Genomic DNA, 25388 nt, shown 5'->3' on the forward strand with positions numbered 1-25388 from the left:
GCATTAAATAATCCACAACCCCCCACCCCAATATTAGGACAGATCACCCTGTATCCCTAACAGGCACAGGGTGACTTACACATAATAGGGATATAAGGATCTGAGACAGGGGTCTCCCCACCTCTCCAAAGTGAGCTGGGTTCGATGGGTCCCCCACCCAAAGTGACTCCCATCACAGTGATCTTGTGCAAAGATCAGGTTTAAATGGCCTGTTTGGGGTAGTAAACGTGCCATAATGTCTGCGGGTCCCTGGAGGTCCCTATTCTATGCGCAACCACTACTGTTTTTATGTCTGGAGCTCAGGAGCAGTGAAATTTCAGACTGTCTGCTTATGTGGTGGACATGCCAGGTGTTGGTCCCTGGAGCCTGTTCATGCTCCATTTAAACATTAGATAAGGAACATAGGGCAGCACACTGGTATTATCACTTCCTTCAGCAAGTTTTGTTGAACAAAGAGTACATCTTGCTCACCTCCACCTGATGGGCCACCCCGCTAATGCGTTTCACCCTGCGGGCCTTAATTGTAGAGAAGGGTGAAACGCGTTGGTGTTGGTCCTTCAGGTGATGGTGGGCAAGATTTCCTGTACATGCAATGAAATTTGAAGGAAGGATGTGCCGGTGTGCAGCCCCTATGTTCCTTATCTAGTGTTTTCTGTTTCAATATTCTTATTGTTAGGAAAGTTTTGATTTTTAAGAATATAGCAAGCTCAAAATACGCCCTCGCAGGGGCAGAGCAGAACAATTACATATAAACAGGGACATCCTGCTAACTTGTATTAGTCAAATAACAAAAAGTCCGATGACATCAAGAAGGGAAGGCAAACAGCCGAGCCAAATAGCAGCAGTAATCCAACATAATATTGGAAAAAAGAGAAAAGAAAAGAACTTAAAAGAAAAGAGAAAATAAAACAAAAGGGAATCAGAAAGAAAACATGAAAGAAGGGAAACTAAAGGGATCACGGATCCAGGGCTAGCACCAGCAGCGACTATAGGAGGCCATAACTAGTAGGAGGCAGGGATGGTAAGGAATAGCGTATTCAAGGTTCCTTATCTAGTGTTTTATATGGAGCATGAACGGGCTCCAGGGACCAGCACCTGGCGTGTCCACCACATAAGTAAACAGTCTGAAATCTCATCGCTGCTGAGCTCCAGACATAAAAAATAGTAGTGGTTGCACATAAGATAGGGACCTCCAGGGACCCGCAGACATGCTGGCACGTTTACTGCCACCAAACAGGCTATTTAAACCTGAGCTCTGCACAAGATCACTGCTGAATGGTCTTCGGTCTTGCTTCTGTGTTCCTGACCCTGATACCTCTACTGACTCTGGTTTTGACATGTCTTCCATCTAACTATGTTTGCTGCCTATCTCCATTACTAACCTCGGCATGGACTTCTGACCTAAGATTCTCTCCATCGACTCTGTACTTTGCTGCCTGCCTGTTGCCAACGTTTGCGTATTCCTGACTCTGATCCTACCTATGATTTGGTGCCTTCTTGCTCAGCTTTTACTGGACCCATCTTGTGGCTTGACTCCGCTTATAGTTGGACTTAGCGTATCCATGGTGTACCACCAGCTGTACTCCTGCTTAACTGATGCCAGCACTCCAAAGTTTCAGTCTCCAGTGTCTGCACCCTGGCACTTGTGCCTTTCCATCGCCCTTGCAGACTCAACTTCCAGGGGTGTTCCATCGGGAATCGTGCAAGAGGCCACATTTGTCTTCTCAGGCTCTGCCTACAGGTATGTGACACCCTGGTTGAGAATGGCTGCACTATCCGAAACATCAGGAGTTGTTGGATAACAGTGGCACCCAGGACTCTGCAAGAGAGTAAAGTTTCGCCCCGTCGCTCCATGGAAAGGTGAGCATTCATCCTCATCTCTTCAAGAATGCCTTTTTTTATTTTGTGGAGTAACGAGAATGTGAAGTGCCACACCACTACTTACAGGTCCAGATGCAACTTTATTCCATTAAAAGTCGGGTACAATCCAAAAAGTAATCAACGCATTTCTTGTGCCCAAACGTCCCCTTCATCAGGGCTTAATCGGCAACAAGGCAGGCTGCCAAACAAGCTGCTGCTAAGTCCTGGCGTCAGGGCTCTGTCCTCGGCAGAGGTGTTAGGAGACCTGGCACTCCTGCCAGTACCTTGCATGGCCGCAGAAGTTCACATCGGCTCAAATTTGGCGCCAAGCGGCCATTTCCTGTTAACGACTCGGCTTGCTCCTGGACCTGTCTGCTCTGTTTAACCCTGACCTGACCCTGGCTTGTCTAAAGGATCTTCTCTCCTGCTCTCTGTGTATGAGCTCGGCTGTCCCTTTTGACTACGTCTGCTCTGATCCCCACCTGGCACCCGACCAGGGGCGGACTGATAACTCACGGGGCCCCTGTGTCCTCGCCCACACTGAAACCACACCCAAAAAAGCCTATGAAAGGTACCAGGGGCATCTCATGGGGCCCCTTACTGACCCCGGGCCCTCGGGCAATGCCCAAGTTCCCAAATGGTCAGTCCATCCCTGCACCTGACCTTGGCTCGAACTGGTTATCCTGTGATCCTCTGTTCTCTGGCAGACCTGCATACCACACACAAGCGCCCCTGCTTGCAGACCCCATCTCAGCACATCAGCCCTGCTCCTGGGTGGACCACCAAACAAGCACTCCCACAGGTGACCTGTGCTACTCTGGGCCTGCTGTCCCACCTTCAGGGGAGTCTGGAACTTAGCCGCAAGGGAATCCCTCTCTCCACTGGCCTCTGTCACTAGGTACGTGATACCTGTGCTTATAATTCACATTGGAAAAAATACAATGGTAGGTTCAGTTCACTTCTGATTTGTTCACTTGCCAGTCAAGCCCTGAAGGGGGTGCTTGGTCTTACGAAACGCGTTGGAAACTTTTTGGATTGTACCCCTGACTCTAAAGGGAATAAAGGTGTATCTGGACCTCTTAGCAGCGGTGAGGCGCTACGATTTCAATTCTCGTTACATTACACTCCAAGCCAAGGAGACTGGGGAGATCCTTGGGGGTGCAGAAGCCACCTGCTCGGGAACCAGATCAATACCTTAAGATAACAAAAGCAGTAAGATCACCCTACAAGTCCAGCGCCATCTTTCCACATTCTTCAGCTTATTTTGGTGAGTGACAGGATCACTTTATCACTTTTAGAAGATTATATACATTCTGCCGATCACTTTCATATGTATATTTAAAAAAAGGAAAGATCCTTTAAAATGACAGTCTATTCTCTTTAAATGTTTAAATGTCTTCTTTTGTTACATAGTGACCCTATATTAGGTTACGCCGCCGTCTCCCTTTATAAGCAGCTCTGTAGTTTGGACTTCTTTCACTGCTCATAAAGCCATCTCTAGAGGTTTATAGGTGAGTTATAAGGGTAATAAAAATGAATGGGGAGCTGAAGGATGGCGCGTTTCCTGGTAGCAGCGAAAAGGGAAAGGAGCCCCTAGGTCTGCTCTCTGATTAACCTTCTGAACAAAGAGGGACGAGCACTGGAGCATTGTGGGAAATTCCTGCGCGGTTCTGTCTGTACACTTGTTCCTGAAATAAATCTGTAGCTTTTGGTCGGCTCAATCAATCTTCCAAATTACGTATGTATGTTCTTTCATTTAGTTTATATTGCAAAACATGTTCTTGCTATTCATTTTAAATTCTATTTATTTATTAACCGCGGAGAAGTAATTGAAGCAGAGGAATAAAAACAGACGTCCGTATGAAAATTAGAATTTTTTACAAGAAAAAGGGGGGGAAATGACTAAATAAGGATATGTATTAAATTGTTCACCGTTGTTGTGTATTTAAACATTTATCCAGTAAAGCGGTACTGAACTCCCCACCCCCCTGGTCTGGTCACATGATCCTCCCCAGTGGCCGGCTTCAGTGAAGAGGAGAGATCGCTGACAACGGCTGCAATGACTGTGAGAGATGTCACCCATAGGCTTTACTATGGGGCATTCGTCGTCGGCTGTCCCTCCTCTACACTGAAACCGGTGCTGAGAGCTAGGGCTGGGACAAGGGGTGGGCAGAAGGGGCGGCTGCCCTGGGCGCAATGGTTTGCTGTAGGTAGGGGGGGCGCCTTCCTTCTGTTACAAGGGACAAGAATAGTGACAGCAGCACAAGAGAGTAACTGCGGGGCGTAGAATCCTTGCACATCATGAACCTGGGAAGGGGGGTGCAGTTTGGCATCTTTGCCCTGGGCGCTGGATGACCTTGTCCTGGCGCTGCTGAGAGCCGAACATGTGACTGGACGGTCACACCCTCAGAATAGGTTCGTATGCGGATCTTTGCTTTATAGGGTAGATAGTATAGGGCTATAATTGGGGTGGGAGCAGATTTAAGTTTAGATAGTTTTTGACTGGTCTTCCACTTGAACCACTTCCCGTCCAGCCGCTGTATATAAAAGGCCAGACGGTGGCAGAACAGGGGCGGGTTGCCGTTCATAAATGGCGCCTGCCATTTTGGATTGTGCGCGCTCCTAGAGAGGACAATCCAAAGGACACAACGGAACACCGATCGCTGTACAGGACCTTTGTGTGAGGTCCCGATCATGTGACCACAGATTGGCCAATCAGTGATCACATGAATAGTAGTAAGCAAGACGCCACTTCTGACATCATTGCTTACTACGTGTGAAATCTGTGAGTGATCACAGAGATCACATGGTACAGGGCTATTCACAACAGCCTTGTACCATGTGACAAGCTGTGACCAATTACAGCTCTCACAGCATTTCTCAATGGCTGCAAGAATGCAGCCAGAGAAGGAGAAATGATTGCTTTTACACCCATAAAGGCTGTAAAAGCAATCAGTGTAAAGAAAAAAAAAAAAATCTTCATCACCCCCCACAAGTAGTACAGTGTCACTATGGTGACACTGTACTGCTAGTGTGACAGTATGTAAAAAAATAAATAATATTAAAAAAAAATAAAAATGTAAAAAAAAGTTTAAAAAAATATAATTTTTAGTTATAAACTAATTTGGGTTATTTTTTTTTTTACTAAAAAGATAACTGAATAATTTTTGGCCAAGATTTAAGAAGAAAGATTATTTATTTGCAAAATTTTATAAGAAAAACACTTTTTTTTTTCAAAATTTTGTGGACATTTTCATTTATATAGCAAAAAATAAATAAAAATCCCAGCGGTGAATAAATACCACCAAAATAAAGTTTTATCTGTCTCAAAAAAATGCTAAAAAATTCATATGGGTACAGTATTGCATGACCGCGCAATTGTCATTCAAAGTGTGATAGCGCTGAAAGCTGAAAATTGGCCTGGACAGAAAGGGGGGGGGGGGAGTGTCCGGACTGGAAGGGGGGGAAAGTGTCCGGACTGGAAGGGGGGGAAAGTGTCCAGACTGGAAGGGGGGGAAAGTGTCCAGACTGGAAGGGGGGGAAAGTGTCCGGACTGGAAGGGGGGGAAAGTGTCCGGACTGGAAGGGGGGGAAAGTGTCCGGACTGGAAGGGGGGGAAAGTGTCCGGACTGGAAGGGGGGGAAAGTGTCCGGACTGGAAGGGGGGGAAAGTGTCCGGACTGGAAGGGGGGGAAAGTGTCCGGACTGGAAGGGGGGGAAAGTGTCCGCACTGGAAGGGGGGGAAAGTGTCCGCACTGGAAGGGGGGGAAAGTGTCCGCACTGGAAGGGGGGGAAAAGTGTCCTGACTGGAAGGGGGGGAAAGTGTCCGGACTGGAAAGGGGGGGAAAGTGTCCGAACTGGAAGGGGGGGAAAGTGTCCGGACTGGAAGGGAGGGAAAGTGTCCGTACTGGAAGGGAGGGAAAGTGTCCGGACTGGAAGGGGGGGAAAGTGTCCGGACTGGAAGGGGGGGAAAGTGTCTGGACTGGAAGGGGGAGAAAGCGTCCGGACTGGAAGGGGGAGAAAGCGTCCGGACTGGAAGGGGGAGAAAGCGTCCGGACTGGAAGGGGGGGAAAGTGTCCGGACTGGAAGGGGGTGAAAGTGTCCGGACTGGAAGGGGGTGAAAGTGTCTGGACTGGAAGGGGGGGAAAGTGTCTGGACTGGAAGGGGGGGAAAGTGTCCGGACTGGAAGGGGGGGAAAGTGTCCGGACTGGAAGGGGGGGAAAGTGTCCGGACTGGAAGGGGGTGAAAGTGTCTGGACTGGAAGGGGGGGAAAGTGTCCGGACTGGAAGGGGGGGAAAGCGTCTGGACTGGAAGGGGTTAACTCTCTAGTATGTACCAAAATCAGTGATATCTGTTTTGGATCGGCTACATAAATATGACGTGGAGCAGTCTATGATAACAGATCAATAATCTGCACCCCATTGCTGTTGCTGTCTGTAATGGGGTTAACATTCGTATTTCCCTTCCAGGCTGATTGACATAGCGCGGAAGCTGGACAAGGCCGAGCGGGAACCGCTGTCAAGGTGCGCTTACTATTTTAAGAAGCTCCAGCACCATGGCTATGCGGCTGAGACGTACATGAAGATTGGGGATCTGAAGGCCCTGGTCATTCTACATGTGGAGACACAGCACTGGGATGAGGTAAGTGACCATTGCTGTGCTCATAGGGCATTGTATCCAAAATAAGGGAACGTGTCTGAAAGGCGAATCCCAGGTATGGATAGGTTTTACATCGTTACATTGGTCCAACTGGGGTCAGTGTAACTATGCGCGTACCATATCTGTGGGATCGCCGGAGATGCACCACTAAGCTCTGGTTCACAGTAGTGCGGCTTGTCATGCGACTTCAGAATTAGTTGCATTAACAGCAATGGAACAATTTAAATCGCAGTGACTCAAGTTGTAGCGACTTTGAAAAAGGTTCCTGCACTATTTTTGTTCAACTTTATTGCAACTTGCATTGACGTCTGTTAAACAAAGTCTCACAAAGTGTCAGCAAGCCACAATGAAGTCACACTGAATAGTCAGCTTTGAAGTTGCATGAAGTGCGATTTCAAAGCCGCACTGGCCGGAACCAGGGCTAATACAGTGATTTCCACTTGCTTCTGGGTCCTGTGCTGCATTGTGAACTGAGGAGGTCAGCCACTTGGCACAGGTGCTATTCAGAGATTGCCTTGCATTTTCCATAGGTGTGGTATATGCATATATTGGTCCAAGCTGAACCAATGCAACAATGTAAAGGTTGGTATGACTGGAATGTGTCCTTTATGTGAATCTGTGTTTTGCCTAAGCAGTACAAATCGACAGGTTTGCTCTAATCCAGACTCATCACCTTACTAACCGTTCCATATCTGCCATCCCTCTCTGCCAATCCCTCCACTGGTCTCCACTCAGTGTCCTCCACCCCTCTCTGCCAATCCCTCCACTGGTCTCCACTCAGTGTCCTCCACCCCTCTCTGCCAATCCCTCCACTCAGTGTCCTCCACCCCTCTCTGCCAATCCCTCCACTGGCCTTCACTCAGTGACCTCCACCCCTCTCTGCCAATCCCTCCACTGTCCTCCACTCAGTGTCCTCCACCCCTCTCTGCCAATCCCTCCACTCTGTGCCCTCCACCCCTCTCTGCCAATCCCTCCACTCAGTGTCCTCCACCCCTCTCTGCCAATCCCTCCACTGGCCTTCACTAAGTGACCTCCACCCCTCTCTGCCAATCCCTCCACTGTCCTCCACTCAGTGTCCTCCACCCCTCTCTGCCAATCCCTCCACTCAGTGTCCTCCACCCCTCTCTGCCAATCCCTCCACTGGCCTCAATTCAGTGTCTTCCACCCAGTGTCCTCCATCCCTCTCTGCCATTCCCTCCACTGTCCTCCACTCCGTGTCTTCCACCCAGTGTCCTCCACCCCTCTCTGCCAATCCCTCCACTGACCTCCACTCAGTGTCCTCCATCCCTCTCTGCCAATCCCTCCACTCAGTGTCCTCCATCCCTCTCTGCCAATCCCTCCACTGGCCTCCACTCAGTGCCCTCCATCCCTGTCTGCCAATCCCTCCACTGACCTCCACTCGGTGTCCTCCACCCCTCTCTGCCAATCCCTCCACTGCCTTCCCATTGCCCAACAAATAAAATTCAAAACATTAACAATAACATATAAAGCCATTTATAACTCCGCCCCAAATTATATCATCAATCTTGTCTCCAAATATCACTCAAACCGTCCTGTTCGCTCCTCCCACGACCTCCTGCTCTCTAGCTCCCTTGACTCCTCCTCCCATGCTCATCTCCAGGACTTCTCCAGAGCTTCCCCCATCCTTTGGAACTCTCTACCCTAATCTATCAGACTATCGCCTACTCTGCTCACTTTTAGGCGATCTCTGAAAACCTCTCTCTTCAGGGAAGCCTATCCTGCCCTCAGCTAATAATGGAATCTTCTACTCCTCCTACCAGTCCATCCCCCCACAGTTATTACCTTTTCTACCACTAGCCCCTCCCTCTTAGATTGTAAGCTTCCAGGATCAGGACCCTCCTATCCCTCTTGTATTGAACTGTATTGTTGCTGTATTGTCTCCCGTTATAATGTAAAGTGCTGAGCAAACTGTTGGCGCCATAAATCCTGTATAATAATAATAATATATAAATCCTGTATAATAATAATAATAATATATAAATCCTGTATAATAATAATAATATATAAATCCTGTATAATAATAATAATAATATATAAATCCTGTATAATAATAATAATATATAAATCCTGTATAATAATAATAATAATAATATATAAATCCTGTATAATAATAATAATATATAAATCCTGTATAATAATAATAATAATATATAAATCCTGTATAATAATAATAATATATAAATCCTGTATAATAATAATAATAATATATAAATCCTGTATAATAATAATAATATATAAATCCTGTATAATAATAATAATGCAGACTTTCACAGATGTAACTCTTAACGTCCCACCAATCCCTCCCCCATTCCTTATAGCCATTGTGAATGAAAAAAAAAGTGTATAGGCTATGAGTGGCAGGAGTTGTAACTTATGCAGGGCTCTGGACTCCGAACTTGATAGCACCGACAGGCCTAGTACTGTCACATGTTCCTCTATAAACAGAAGTAATGGGTATTTTTTTTGGCTCACATTGCTGAACAGAGCAGCAAAGGAAAGGTAAGTATACGCAATATGGCCAAACGTATGTGCACACCCTTCCAAATGACCGCGTTCAGGTGTTCTCCAGTGAGGAGGTACTGTTAATGCTACAGCATACTAAGAAATGTTAGACGATTATGCGCGTCCAACTTTTTGGTAACAAATAGGAGCAAGGCTCTGTTCTGTTCCAGCTTGGCTGTGCCGCTGTGTACAAATCCAGCTCCATAAATGCACAGTGTGACCAGTTTGGGGTGGAGGAACTTTTATGTCCTTCACAGAGCCCAGACCTGAACTCTACTGAACACTTTTGGGATGAAACGAATGCCAATGGCGAGCCAGATCTTCTTGTCCAACATCTGTACAAATCTCTTTCTGGGCAAATTCCCCCAGGGTCACTCCAAATCTGATGGAAAGCCCTCCCAGAAGAGTGAAGCTGCTATGGGCACACAAGATATGGGGTGGGCAACTCCATATTAATACCTGAGAGTTTGGAATGGGATGTCCAACAGGCTCATATAAGTGGGGTAAGCTGTCCACAAACCTTTGGCCATGTTGTTAAAGTGGAACTTCATTCTTCTCAATCAACATCGACTATTTTCAATTCTTACGCTGCTAGTATTAGTAAAGAGATAGGAAGGTATATTATATTATTATTATGCAGGATTTATATAGCGCCAACAGTTTGCTCAGCGCTTTACAATATTGTACTTTTTTTTTTTTTTTTTTTTTTTTACATTTCTTCAGTTACGTCCTGGTTTCCAGGCCTAGGTAAATTATGTCATATGTCCCAGGAGTTTTCAGGAGGGGAGGAGGGGCTTTCTCTGTTAAGCACACCCTCCTGCCTACATGCCTGAGCTAAGGGCAAATGGATTCCACAAAGTAAATGATACTTGAATCATCTGCTCTTACTCAAGTTGACCACAGCTAGAAATGCCGGGGGGGGGGGGGGGGGGGCGTTTTTCTCAGCAAAATTAAAGCGTAGACATGAATGGATAGGGGAATATGCTTTGAATATTAAAAATTAATTAAATAGTGTTTTTGTTTTGTGGTGTTCAGATGCCGTGCAGTTCTGATTTAATGCTGCTAGGGATGGAGGATTAAAGCCAAACAAACCAAAGGATTATTCCTGGAACGTTGGTGTGTAACACTTTTTGGTTCCTGCACTTCCAGTTCCATAGCGGCTAATTTTTAAAGGCTACTGTAATGAAAAGTGTCTGTATTGTCCAAACGGAGCAGACGCATTCCATCTGTCATTTTCCTGGTAGAAATTTAGAAGGTCAGCAAATATTTTCCGCTGGCAACTCTTCAGTCACAAGTTCTTTCTTTAATTGGCCTGGCCTGTTTTGACTAAACAGCAGGGCAGCCATTTTTTTTGCTGGTCTGCGGCTTACATGCTTTATGTAAATTCTTCTCAGGCCTTCCTCCTGGTAGAGAAATATCCAGAATATAAGGACGAGGTGTATGTCCCCTATGCCCAGTGGCTGGCAGAGAATGACCGCTTTGAGGAAGCTCAGAAAGGTAAGTAAACCTCCTAAAATTGTGTGTATGTGTATATATATGTATATATGTGTGTGTATATATTTATGTGTGTGTATATATATATATATACAGTTGCAAGAAAAAGTATGTGAACCCATTGGGATTACGTGGAGTTTTGCATGAATTGGGCATAAAATGTGCTCTGAACGTCATCTAAGTCACAACAATAGAAGAACACAGTCTGCTGAACATAATACTACACAAACATTAGATGTTGCCATGGTTTAATTGCACATAACATGTAAACATTCACAGTGCAGGGAGGAAAAAGTATGTGAGGCCCTAGCTTAATGACTTCTCCCAGAGCTAATTGGAGCCAGGAGTGAGCCAACCTTGACTCCAATCAGTGTGATGATATTGGATGTGTTGCTGACAGCTGTCCTGCCCTTAAAAAATACACACCTGTTTTGGGTTTACTGGTTTCAAGAAGCACTGTCTGATGTGAACCATGCCTCGCAGAAAAGATCTCTCAGAAGACCTACGATCAAGAATTGTTGACTTGCATGAAGCTGGAAAGGGTTACAAAAGTATTTCCAAAAGCCTTGATGTTCATGTGTCCACGGTAAGACAGACTGTCTACAAATGGAGAAAGTTTAGCACTGTTGCTACTCTCCCTAGGCGTGGTCGTCCTGTAAAAATGACTGCAAGACCACAGCGCAGAATGCTGCATGAGGTAAAGAAGAATCCCAGAGTGTCAGCTAAAGACCTACAGAAATCTCTGGCACATGCTAACATTTTTGTTGACACATCTACAATAAAGAAAACATTAAACAAGAATGGAGTACATGGGAAGACACCACGGAGGAAGCCATTGCTGTCCAAAAAGAATATTGCAGCACGTTTGAAGTTTGCAAAAGAGCACCTGGATGTTCCACAGCACTACTGGCAAAATATACTGTGGACAGATGACACCAAGATTGAGTTGTTTGGGAAGAACACACAACACTATGTGTGGAGAAAAAAAGACACAGCACACCAACATCAAAACCTCATCCCCACTGTGAAACATGGCGGAGGGAGCATCATGGTTTGGGGCTGCTTTGCTGCCTCAGGGCCTGGACGGATTGTTGTTATTGATGGGAAAATGAATTCCAGAGTTTATCAAGACATTTTGCAGGAAAACGTACAACCATCTGTCCGCCAACTGAAGCTCCGCAGAGGATGGGTGATGCAACAGGACAATGACCCAAAGCATACAAGTAATTCAACAAAACAATGGCTGCAACAGCACAGAATATGCCTTCTGGAGTGGCCCAGTCAGAGTCCTGACCTCAACCCCGATTGAAATGCTGTGGCATGACCTTAAGAGAGCGATTCACAACAGACATCCCAAGAATATTGCTACACTGAAACAGTTTTGTGAAGAGGAGTGGTCCAAAATTACTCCAGATCGTTGTGCAGGTCTGATCTGAAACTACAGGAAACGTTTGGTTGAGGTTATTGCTGCCAAAGGAGGGTCAACCAGTTATTAAATCCAAAGGTTCACATACTTTTTCCTCCCTGCACTGTGAATGTTTACATGTTATGTGCAATTAAACCATGGCAACATCTAATGTTTGTGTAGTATTATGTTCAGCAGACTGTGTTCTTCTATTGTTGTGATTTAGATGACGTTCAGAGCACATTTTATGCCCAATTCATGCAAAACTCTACGTAATCTCAATGGGTTCACATACTTTTTCTTGCAACTGTGTATATATATATATATGTATATATATATGTATATATATATGTATATGTATATATATATATATATATATATATATATATATATATATATATATATATATATATATATAAAATCAGCATAAATGAGTACATCCCAACAGGTTTGTCAGAAAACCTTCACTTTCCTTTCAGAATTCACATTTTCTATGGGACAGTATGTTACAAAATTCTCCCACAAATGTAGGCCATTGATTGCCGACCAGATTTGCTAATTTGCACCAACAAAAAAACTATTTTTCCAACCAAATTCATTCAAGACCATGTTGCAGGAATAGAGAGAAAACAGGTGGCGCGCACACACCTAGTGCATTATCCAAGGTTTATTGTAAGGAGTGAAAGAATAATAAAACATACTCACAGACGAAGCATGTATCTAAAAAGCATAGAAAAATGACAATGGCCACAACGGCAGGCAAGGTGTTCTCACTGTCAGTGCGGTCAAATGGCTGACGTGTTTCGGGGACGAATCCCTTTCCTCAGAGCTGATGACCAGCCTCTGATGCTGATGTATGATGAATGGAAAGTAAGAGCCTTGCTGTTGATGCCTCATAATAATGCATTAGGTGTGTGCGCCACCTGTTTTCTCTCTATCCAGTGGCTGATTTCCCCGTCTGAGGAGGGCTGCACCCCTGAAGCATTTTCTTTGGTTGTTGCTGTCCTGGTACCCTTGACTTCCCTTTTGGCTGTGCATATCCTGAGGCGCTGGAGAGTACATACGATATCCGGTTCATGTTGCAGGAATGAATACACCCCAATGAAAATCTTAGGAACAAAGCTAAATTTTAGACAACTAAATCCTAATTAACAAGAATTCAACTACAGGCGAGTCTAATTATTCATTAAACCGGTGTCCAGCAGACAGTTGATTATAAAAGGGCGTTACTTAACAAAGAAAACCCCGCCCATTTCATGATGTCAGCAATGGCACCACATGGAAGAGAAAAGTCACAAGGCCTGAGGAAGAAAATCATTTCTTTACACAAGAAAGGTGAAGGCTACAAGAAGATCTGCAAAGCTTTACTGATCAGTCAGAATACTGTAGCAAAAGTGATACAAAGATGGAACTGCAACCATCTCTCAGAGACGTCCAGGCCATCCATGGAAGTTAACACCTCAACAGGAGCGTGTTTTGATGAAAAGGGTTGAAGAAAATCTCCATCCAAGATCGCTGCAGTTAGCTAAAGAAGTAGAAAGCCAAACTTGGGTGATTGTTTCCCTTGAAACCAGCAACAATGGACACTCATCCCAGTAACAGTGTGTGTGTGTGTATGTATGTATGTATGTGTGTATATATATATATATATATATATATATATATATATATATATATATATATATATATATATATATATATATATATTATATAATATTGGTTTTGAAAGCTTCATTTGTCCCTTTTGCACCGTAGCCTTTCACAAAGCCGGTCGCCAGGATGAGGCCGTCCGAGTGCTGGAGCAGCTTACCCATAATGCCGTGGTGGAAAGCAGGTTTAATGACGCTGCTTATTATTACTGGATGCTGTCCATGCAGTGTCTGGAAATTGCACAAGGTGCGTAGAAACTTCATGTAAACCATTTGTTTACCAGATTATGGAAATGTTCCCTTCAAATGATTCAATGTTAGCTGATGATAAATAATATAAAGACATTCCACATATCATGATTTCTTTTATTTTTTAATTCTACTTATCTAAGAAATATATTTTGTTCTGTTCGATCACAGCTCAGTTCTGTGGATGGGTCAGCTCTTGTCAATGTAGCCTCCCTAGCGGTCTGATTATGTCAGTATTTCTGTGCTCAAAGCGGTACATTTTTTTGCATGGAAATATGTATTTTTTTTTTTATTGCAGGCCTGTAATTTTTAGGAATAACTCACTGAAATCTGTCCGAACAAGAGTCTAGTAAACATCCCGGGGAGGATAAAATTTGAAACACGAAATCATAAATTATAATTTAATAAATAACCATAAAAAATAATAATATAATAATAATAAATTTAATTCAATAATATAATCAAACCAAAAACACTGAAATGTGAAATAGAGCGCCAAGTTCGCACATCGCTGAGCTCAGTCGCAGAATCGTTTTCAGTGTCTGATGAGGAATTTCCCCCAAACACGAATTCTTCTGCGCTCTAGGACCCAGGCAGGTGGCAAATAGATGGAACCAGAACTAGAAAAACAGCGGCCACCAGTGCTTCAAAGGTTGTGCAGCTCCAAACAAGGCTGGGGAAACCCGACCAACACTGCAAAGCGAAATAAAAACGAGAAGCGCACAAACCTTGCGCATTACCTCAGTAAACAGAAATAAACCTTCTGATGAAGAAGGTCTGGCCTTCGAAACGCGTCAGATGAACTGAGTGCTTACCCCCACGATGGGACTCGCGCTGGCCCTCTATCTCTGAAGTCCCTGTGAGGACTTACATGCCTGATTTTATTCGCTGTTTGTGAGTACCTTTCTTTTTAATAAATTTCTGTTTACTGAGGTAATGCGCAAGGTTTGTGAGGAATTTCCCCCACCAATCATTATCACTCAATTCTGCAAGTGGTTCTGATTTACTATCGCTGTTCTCTAGCCGGTCTAAAACCGCGTCTGACCTAAAGGGACGCTTTTTGGACGCCATGGACGTTTCTCAGTTTCCAGGCAGAAAGAACAGTAAAAATGCAGGCAGGGCGCCGGACAAAGCACTCGGGACAAAATGTATGTGAAATGGTTTGATACAGGAATGTTATACTATGTGATTTTAGTGAATGTCACTTTTTGACATTTTTAAACTTCCCGCCAGTTCCGTCCCCCGTACGTCCCGACGTTGCAGGGAACGGAACCCGGAAGACAGATGCCGGCATCGGCCGGAGGACATTACAGGGGACACTGCAGGGGGGACATCGCAGGAGCGCAGGACAAGGTAAGTGAAGAAGGGATCCCGGAGCAACGCTGCAGTGTATTCCCGAATGTAGCTCGGGGGGGGGGTTACCGCTTCTGGTGCTGAAACTTTACCCCGAGCTACACTCGGGAATACCGCCAGGAGGGTTAAAGAACTGCTCCTATATATGCCCCTACTATGAAATCGTGACACGGGTTCAGCACGGTGTTATATGTTTTTTTGGTAGGATTGTAATACTGTTCTGGATACCACACAGGAAATAGGGGAAAATCTGGAATACTGACTGCAACAAAAATCAGAAACGGGTCCTAGTCTTCATCCACTCTATACAAAACTTAAAAAATAGTTTGCTTACATGCTTAGTAATTTGATTTTCCAACCTTAGAATAAAACATGCAAATCCATTGCAGTAGCTTAAACCTGAACTTCAGGCAAACAGGTGAATACAAAGAATTAATACAGATAAGGAGCTGTTTTATCTGCCAAAGGATTTGTTTTTCTGTCCTTCCACTCCTGAGATTTGCACAGCCCTGTTTGACAGGGTAGGAGACCTAATTGTTCTTTTTCTGAAGTTAAGTTACACTGACAGATCCTGTCTCTCCCCCAGCTTGTGAATGAATGGTGAAGGGAGAAGCAGCAGACGGATCAGCTCATCTTTCACTCTGCTCTCTCCTCATGTCAGCATGTTCATTGTTAGCCCATGAGCACTGTCACACAAATAATTGGCTCCTTTTCCCTCTCCCAGTCTGAGATCTGCTGTGCAAGGTTTTGCAAAAGCAGGTCAAATTCTCATTGCTTGTATTTTTAAAATAAATTTAATAATGTGTTTACAAATACAGAGCTGCAGTAATTTGTGTCTTTTACATCTGCCTGGAGCTGGGCTTTAATACTGAAATAAGGACATTTAAGGGAGAAGCATAGCCAAAGCTATTTTGCCTTTACATCTCCTGGGGATCACAGGAGTGCAGTTCATTCTGCATTCCTATGACCTGTTTCAGCTGACTGCAGCTTAAAGCCCATTGTCTGCTGAGGTCACTCAGCATGATCAGGAATGATCCCTACTTTAGAGTTAGGATGCACCCAAATGCCTGGGCCAGCACCTAGCTCAACCTTTCAGCGAGGCGCTGCAAGCTGGAGCCACTGAGATCCTGAGCCAGCCGATCCCGCCCCCTCCATAGCCTGCCGCTCCCGCCCCCTCCATAGCCTGCCGCTGCCACCCCCTTCAAAACCTGCCGCTCCCACCCTCTCCATAGCCTGCCGCTCCCACCCTCTCCATAGCCTGCCGCTCCCACCCTCTCCATAGCCTGCCGCTCCCACCCTCTCCATAGCCTGCCGCTCCCACCCTCTCCATAGCCTGCCGCTCCCACCCCCTCCATAGCCTGCCGCTGCCACCCCCTCCATAGCCTGCCCCTCCCGCCCCTTCCATAGCCTGCCCCTCCCGCCCCTTCCATAGCCTGCCCCTCCCGCCCCCTCCATAGCCAGCTGCTCCCGCCCCCTCCATAGCCAGCCGCTCCCGCCCCCTCCATAGCCAGCCGCTCCCGCCCCCTCCATAGCCAGCCGCTCCCACCCCCTCCATAGCCTGCCACTCCCGCCCCCTCCATAGCCTGCCGCTCCAGTAACCACTGGAGGGACAGAGCAAAGAGACGGTGACTAACAGTCACCAGCTCACTGAAGACCAAGCACTGAGCAATCAGCAGTCTTTGATCACTCAGTTCTCAGTACTAGAAGCGGCGGGGGATAGATGCAGCATCAGACTGATGTTGCATCTACCTAGGTGACCTGTTTCAGCTGACTGCAGCCTAAAGCCCATTGTCTGCTGAGATCACTCAGCATGATCAGGAATGATCCCTACTTTAGAGTTAGGATGCACCCAAATGCCTGGGCCAGCACCTAGCTCAACCTTTCAGCGAGGCGCTGCAAGCTGGAGTCGTTGAGATCCTGAGCCAGCCGCTCCTGCCCCCTCCATAGCCTGCCGCTCCCGCCCCCTCCATAGCCTGCCGCTCCCGCCCCCTCCATAGCCTGCCGCTCCCGCCCCCTCCATAGCCTGCCGCTCCCGCCCCCTCCATAGCCTGCCGCTCCCGCCCCCTCCATAGCCTGCCGCTCCCGCTCCCTCCCCCTCCATAGCCTGCCGCTCCCTCCCCCTCCATAGCCTGCCGCTCCCGCCCCCTCCATACCCTGCCGCTCCCGCCCCCTCCATAGCCTGCCGCTCCCGCCCCCTCCATAGCCTGCCGCTCCCGCCCCCTCCATAGCCTGCCGCTCCCGCCCCCTCCATAGCCTGCCGCTCCCGCCCCCTCCCCCTCCATAGCCTGCCGCTCCCGCCCCCTCCATAGCCTGCCGCTCCCGCCCCCTCCATAGCCTGCCGCTCCCGCCCCCTCCATAGCCAGCCGCTCCCGCCCCCTCCATAGCCAGCCGCTCCCGCCCTCTCCATAGCCTGCCGCTCCCACCCCCTCCATACCCTGCCGCTCCCGCCCCCTCCATAGCCTGTCGCTCCAGTAACCACTGGAGGGACAGAGCAAAGAGATGGTGACTTACAGTCACCAGCTCACTGAAGACCAAGAACTGAGCAATCAGCAGTCTTTGATCACTCAGTTCTCAGTACTAGAAGCGGCGGGGGATAGATGCAGCATCAGACTGATGTTGCATCTACCTAGGTGAGTATAAATGTTTTTTCTTTTTCCTTAAACCAAAATTCTCTTTTAGACCTCATTTAGACATGTGGTTGGGGGGGTGGTAAAAAATGCACAGTTGATCCACGATTTTACTGCCTTCTTTAAGCTGCAAAAGGCGGGGGCATTTACTTTATGTTCTCACAGTGGTTTGCTTCGTACCCACGGAAAAAACTACCCAACATCGGCTGGGGGCAAGCCCACTGACTGTGACCCATTCGGGAGAACGAGGAAGCGCAGAAACACCCACACAGTTGCTGCGTGTTTGTTGGCAAAAATGGGGTAAAACGGGCAATGAGAAGGCATATGTCAATTGCCTCTGAAAAACAATCCGAACGTAAATCTCATGTTAGTGGAAAGGTAGATTTAAACTCATGTCAAAATCTACCCTTAGGGACATATTTATAAAGCAGTGAATCTGACATTCAGCAAACATTCTCTGTTGGTGAACCTAGCGGGTCCATGTGGTTTAAATGACAGCGATGGATTCTCCACCAGAGAACATTCGGTGAAAGTCCGCTTCACCGCTTTATAAACAGACCCCCTTGATTAAAAGAAATCATACAGCACAAGCTTTGCACAGAATAGTTTATCTACGTGAGCTCAGAGGCTTTGTAATGTCACTGAATCCAAAATCTGCAGGGATGGTCTATAGGAAGCTGCATGTTGTGCTAATGATTCACCAACGACTTCTTCCTGCAGATAAAGAGGACAAACAGGAAGCCATGCTACAGAAGTGTCACTATTTCCAGCATCTGGCCGAGCTCTATCATGCCTACCACTCCGTACAGAGATATACAGTTGAGTATCTGACTATGAAAAAAAAAAACAAAGGGGACCTGTGATTGACCCGAAGCCCCCCCCCCAGATCCCTCATTTCCTCTTACCATGTCCTGCCCTTATTATACACCAAAACTTTGTATGTTTTTCAATGCTGTTTTTAAAGAATAAATGGTAAGTAAAGATGCCTGAAAGGCATTGCTGCATGGTTGGGTTAGGTTGAGACAAAAAAAAAACACAAGTCTCTCTCTCTCTCTCTCTCTCTCTCTCGATCTCTCTCTATCTCGATCTCTCTCTCTCTATCTCTCTCGATCTCTATCTCTCGATCTTTCTCTCTCTCTCTCGATCTCTCGATCTCTATCTCGATCTCACTCTCTCGATCTCTCTCTACCTATCTCTCGACCCATCTGTCTCTCAATCTCTCTCTCGATCGATCTCACTCTCTGTTTCTCTTGATCTCACTCTCTCTTTCTCTTGATCTCTCTCTCTTTCTATTGATCTCACTCTCTCTCTCTCTCTCTCCCTCTCTCGATCTCTCTCTCGACCTCTCTCTCTATCTCTCAATCTCCCTCTCTCTCTCGATCTCAATCTCTCGATCTCTCAATCTCTCTCAATCGCTCTCTCTCTATCTCTCTCTCTTGATCTCTTAATCTCCCCCTCTCTCTCTTGATCTCTCAATCTCCCCCTCTCTCTCTCGATCTCTCAATCTCCCCCTCTCTCTCTCGATCTCTCAATCTCCCTCTCTCTCTCGATCTCTCAATCTCCCCCTCTCTCTCTCGATCTCTCAATCTCCCTCTCTCTCTCGATCTCTCAATCTCCCTCTCTCTCTCGATCTCTCAATCTCCCTCTCTCTCTCGATCTCTCAATCTCCCTCTCTCTCTCGATCTCTCAATCTCCCTCTCTCTCTCGATCTCTCAATCTCCCTCTCTTTCTCGATCTCTCAATCTCCCTCTCTCTCTCGATCTCTCAATCTCCCTCTCTCTCTCGATCTCTCAATCTCCCTCTCTCTCTCGATCTCTCAATCTCCCTCTTTTTCTCGATCTCTCAATCTCCCTCTCTTTCTCGATCTCTCAATCTCCCTCTCTCTCTCGATCTCTCAATCTCCCTCTCTCTCTCGATCTCTCAATCTCCCTCTCTCTCTCGATCTCCTAATCTCCCTCTCTCTCTCGATCTCCTAATCTCCCTCTCTCTCTCGATCTCCTAATCTCCCTCTCTCTCTCGATCTCCTAATCTCCCTCTCTCTCTCGATCTCTCAATCTCCCTCTCTCTCTCGATCTCTCTCTCTCGATCTCCTAATCTCCCCCTCTCTCTCGATCTCTCAATCTCCCTCTCGATCTCTCTCTCGCGATCTCTCTCTCTCGATCTCCGTCTCTCTCTCGATCTCTCGATCTCCCTCTCTCTCTCGATCTCCCTCTCTCTCTAGATCTCTCGATCTCCCTCTCTCTCTAGATCTCTCGATCTCCCTCTCTCTCTCGATCTCCCTCTCTCTCTCGATCTCTCGATCTCCCTCTCTCTCTCGATCTCTCGATCTCCCTCTCTCTCTCGATCTCTCGATCTCCCTCTCTCTCGATTTATCTCTATCTCTCTTTCGATCTCTTAGTCTCTCTCTCTCGATCCAATTTGCTCCAGCGGGGAAATATTTTTTTCCTGATCCCCAGGAGGCAATTGGATATTTCCTGGATCATCTACCTCTGGTGTTATTACCTATAAATGTTAGTATCCAGGTATACTGCATTTAGGAATACATCCTTTCAGCTCTTTTTTTATAACAATGTGCTGAGCTGGCCAGAACTAGTTCTTGAGGGAATCTATTCCAAATTGTCACAACTCTTACTGTAAAGAAGCCTTTCCATATGTGGATGTTAAATCTCTTTTCCTCCAGAGGTAAAGAGAGCCTATCCATCCTCTGTGCTGAGTTATTCACTTTCAGGTCATTACAAAGTTACCTATATGGACCACCTATGTATATTTACATGGTGATCATATGCCCCCTTATGTATTATACATGGTGATCATATCCCCCCTTATGTATTATACATGGAGATCATACCCCCCTTATGTATTATACATGGAGATCATATCCCCCCTTATGTATTATACATGGAGATCATATCCCCCCTTATGTATTATACATGGAGATCATATCCCCCCTTATGTATTATACATGGAGATCATATCCCCCTTATGTATTATACATGGAGATCATATCCCCCCTTATGTATTATACATGGAGATCATACCCCCCCTTATGTATTATACATGGAGATCATATCCCCCTTATGTATTATACATGGTGATCATATCCCCCCTTATGTATTATACATGGAGATCATATCCCCCCTTATGTATTATACATGGAGATCATATCCCCCCTTATGTATTATACATGGAGATCATATCCCCCTTATGTATTATACATGGAGATCATATCCCCCCCTTATGTATTATACATGGAGATCATATCCCCCCTTATGTATTATACATGGAGATCATATCCCCCCTTATGTATTATACATGGAGATCATATCCCCCTTATGTATTATACATGGAGATCATATCCCCCCTTATGTATTATACATGGTGATCATATCCCCCCTTATGTATTATACATGGAGATCATATCCCCCTTATGTATTATACATGGAGATCATATCCCCCCTTATGTATTATACATGGAGATCATATCCCCCCTTATGTATTATACATGGAGATCATATCCCCCTTATGTATTATACATGGAGATCATATCCCCCCTTATGTATTATACATGGAGATCATATCCCCCTTATGTATTATACATGGAGATCATATCCCTCCTTATGTATTATACATGGTGATCATATCCCCCCTTATGTCTTATACATGGAGATCATATCCCCCCTTATGTATTATACATGGTGATCATATCCCCCCTTATGTCTTATACATGGAGATCATATCCCCCCTTATGTATTATACATGGAGATCATATCCCCCCTTATGTATTATACATGGAGATCATATCCCCCCTTATGTATTATACATGGAGATCATATCCCCCCTTATGTATTATACATGGAGATCATATCCCCCCTTATGTATTATACATGGAGATCATATCCCCCTTATGTATTATACATGGAGATCATATCCCCCTTATGTATTATACATGGAGATCATATCCCCCCTTATGTATTATACATGGAGATCATATTCCCCCTTATGTATTATACATGGAGATCATATCCCCCTTATGTATTATACATGGAGATCATATCCCCCCTTATGTATTATACATGGAGATCATATCCCCCCTTATGTATTATACATGGAGATCATATCCCCCCTTATGTATTATACATGGAGATCATATCCCCCCTTATGTATTATACATGGAGATCATATCCCCCCCCTTAATCTCCTCAAGAGAGAATAAATTCAATTCCTCTGATCTTTCTTCATATCGGAGCTTCTCCATGCCTCCTATAAGTTTGGTTGCCCTTCTCTGCACTAAATTTCCCTGATAATCCTTTTTGTGAATTGGAGCCCAAAACTGAACTGCATATTCCAGATGAGGTCATCCTAATGATTTGTAAAGATGATGTCTCTCTCTATGGAGTCCATACCTTTTTATAAAAGAGAGGGTTTTTCTTGCTATAGAAGTTGCAGCTTGGCATTGCATGCTAATATTAAGTCTATGATCTACCAGAACAGCCCCAGATCCTTCTCCACCATTGACTCCCACAGCTGTTCTCCTCCTAGTATGTATAATGTGCTCATGGTTATAACCACAAGTGTAGAACTTTACTTTATCAACATTAAACCTCATTTGCCATATACAGTGCCTTGAAAAAGTATTCATACCCCTTGAAATGTTCCACATTTTGTCATGTTACAACCACAAACGCAAATGTATTTTATTGGGATTTGATGTGATAGACCAACACAAAGTGGCCCATAATTGTGTAGTGGAAGGAAAATGAGAAATGGTTTTCAAAATTTTTTACAAGGAAAAATTTCTGAAAAGTGTGGCGGCATTTGTATTTAGCCCCCTGGAGTCAATACTTTGTAGGACCCCCTTTCACTGCAATGCCAACTGCGGGTCTTTTTGGGGATGTCTCTACCATCTTTGCACATCTCGAGAGTGAAATTTTTGCCCATTCTTCTTTGCAGAGTAGCTCAAGCTCTGTCAGATTGGATGGAGAGCATCTAGGAACAGCAATTTTCAAGTCTTGCCACAGATTCTCAATTGGATTTGGGTCTGGATTGTGACTGGGCCATTCTAACACTTGAATATGCTTTGATCCAAACCATTCCATTGTAGCTCTGGCTGGATGTTTTGGGTCGTTGTCCTGCTAGAAGGGGAACCTCTGCCCCGGTCTCAAGTCTTTTGCAGTCTCTTACAGCTTCTTCTTCTAAGATTGCCCTGTATTTGGCTCCATCCATCTTCCCATCAACTCTGACCAGCTTCCCTGTCCCTGCTGAAGAAAGGCATCCCCACAACATGATGTGTTCAGGGTGATGTGCAGTGTTAGTTTTCCCCCACACATAGTGTTTTGCTTTTAGGCCAAAAAGTCCCATGTTGGTCTCCTCTGACCAGAGCCCCTTCTTCCACATGTTTGCTGTGTCCCCCACATGGCTTTTCGCAAATTGCAAACGAGACTTCTTATGTCTTTCTTCCAACAATGGCTTTCTTCTTGTCACTCTTCCATAAAGGCCAGATTTGTGGAGTGTACGACTAATAGTTGTCCTGAGGACAGATTCTCCCCCCTGAGCTGTGGATCTCTGCAGCTCCTCCAGAGTTTCCATGGGCCTCTTGGCTGCTTCTCTGATGAATGCTCTCCTTGCCCGGTCGGTCAGTTTACTTGGACGGCCATGTCTTGGTAGGTTGGCAGTTGTGCCATACTCATTCCATTTTCAGATGATGGATTGAACAGTGCTCTTGTCAGGAATAGACTTGCCATTAGTGGTGGGACTCACCTGCCTTGTGGGCTGCTGTACCAGGGCTGGCCAGCGGGTGCTCTCAACAACCAGAGGTTCACTTCAGCAATTAGCCATCACCTGGGGCTGATTGCAGGTGTATTTAAGGGATGGCCAGACCTGCAGTCTGTGCCTTGGTGTGTGTTTTTCCATGGGCCCCTGTACCTTGTAACCTGCATTCCTGTTTCTGCCTGACTTGTTGCCGACCCTGCCTGATCCTGACCTCTGCTGACTTCTCCTGTTTGATCCCTGGCTTGTGACCCTGACCATTCTCTCCCCCTGCTCCTCCTGTACCTACCTGCCCGATAGTTATCGACCCGGCCCGCCTGACTATGTTGTGCTCTATATGTGTATGTACCTGTGTATCTATATCAGTTAGGTTTGGGTTTGTTTCACCTTGTTGTATGTATTTGTGTTAGCTTGGGGTTTGGTGCGCTGTGTTTATGTTTGTATTGTTAGTCTTTAATAAATTGTCTTATTTATACCATATCTGAAGCCTGCGTTTCCCTGTGTCAGTACACGCATCTCTGGTCACACCCGCATCCCTGACAGCTCTATGAGATGTTCAAAGCTTGGGATATTTTTTTCATAACCTAACCATGCTTTAAACTTCTCCACAACTTTATCCTTGACCTGTCTGGTGTGTTCCTTGGCCTTCATGATACTCTTTGTTCACTAATTGTTCACAGAACAGCTGTACTTATACTGAGATTACATTACACATCGGTGTACTTTATTTACTAATTAGGTGACTTCTGAAGGCAATTGGCTCTACTAGATTTTAGTTAGGGGTGTCAGAGTAAAGGGGACTGAATACAAATGCACGCCACACTTTTACATATTTATTTGTCAAACATTTTGAAAACAATTTATCACTTTCTTTCCACTTCACAATTATTTGGCCCTTTGTGTTGGTCTATCACATCAAATTCCAATAAAGTACATTTACGTTTTTGGTTGTAACATGACAAAATGTGGCAAATTTTAAGGGGTATGAATATTTTTTTCAAGGCACTGTACAGTAGATGGCCAATTAAATAGTTCATTGAGGTTGTCAGTGTAAAGATCAAATGAAAAATAACTGGAATCTGTAAACAAATCAGTCAGGTTTGTCAGTGTCTTTATTAAATTTCTTTCTTTTCAATATTCAAACTAGGAAAATCAAACTGTATGGACATAATAGGTTTTGCTGGAGATCAAAAATATTATATAAAAAATGATATGGTACATATTAACCCTTTAATTGTCTAATCGTTTTTTGTTTTTTTTTTCAGGATGAACCTTTCAGCTCACACTTGCCGGAAACACTGTTTAACATCTCGCGATTCTTGTTGCACAGTCTGACCAAGCAGAGCCCCCTGGGCATTTCTAAAGTGTATCCCTTTTCTGTTGTTAGCCTGTACTGGCTGGTCATTAGACAAAAAGTTACATGACCTTTTATGACATTAAAGGGTTAGTTCACCTTTTCACAAAAAACAAAAAGGTGAGCTATCTCGCTGCACTATCCCCATACCCCCGGGCCCCTCTGCACTTCTTTTTCTCTCCTTCATTGATTATCTTCTGCCGCCCATGCCAACCGGTGTAACAATCTGGGCATCTGAAAAATGCAGCACACAGCCTGGTGTCTGCTTGCAATGGTGCGTGGGTATTGGCACGTGACTGCGCCATCCAATGAGAATCTCTCTGAGCCCTCTTTGTTGCAGGACAGCGTACCGAAATAAAGAAGGGGTGCAAAAGTATCTGGCTTTCAAATGCCCAGACTGCTACATCAGCTATCATAGGCAGTGAAAGATAAACATCAATGGAGGTAAGTG

At 45.3% G+C, this 25388-nt stretch overlaps 1 protein-coding gene across 1 annotated transcript in view; it reads left to right on the forward strand.

The window, feature by feature from the left end:
• The window catches only part of IFT122 (intraflagellar transport 122), a 135756-nt gene that overhangs the window by 68075 nt on the left and 42293 nt on the right, over nt 1-25388 (forward strand). Inside the window, exons 19-23 of the mRNA XM_089663342.1 lie at nt 6328-6499; nt 10435-10537; nt 13695-13835; nt 18538-18635; nt 24849-24949. Of these exons, the coding sequence (XP_089519468.1) occupies nt 6328-6499; nt 10435-10537; nt 13695-13835; nt 18538-18635; nt 24849-24949 (615 nt within the window). The remainder of the gene's footprint in view (nt 1-6327; nt 6500-10434; nt 10538-13694; nt 13836-18537; nt 18636-24848; nt 24950-25388) is intronic.

Source organism: Staurois parvus, unplaced genomic scaffold (genome assembly GCF_062004578.1).
Source record: "Staurois parvus isolate SC_StPar_1 unplaced genomic scaffold, SC_StPar_1.0 ptg001670l, whole genome shotgun sequence".
NCBI classification, from domain to species: domain Eukaryota; kingdom Metazoa; phylum Chordata; class Amphibia; order Anura; family Ranidae; genus Staurois; species Staurois parvus.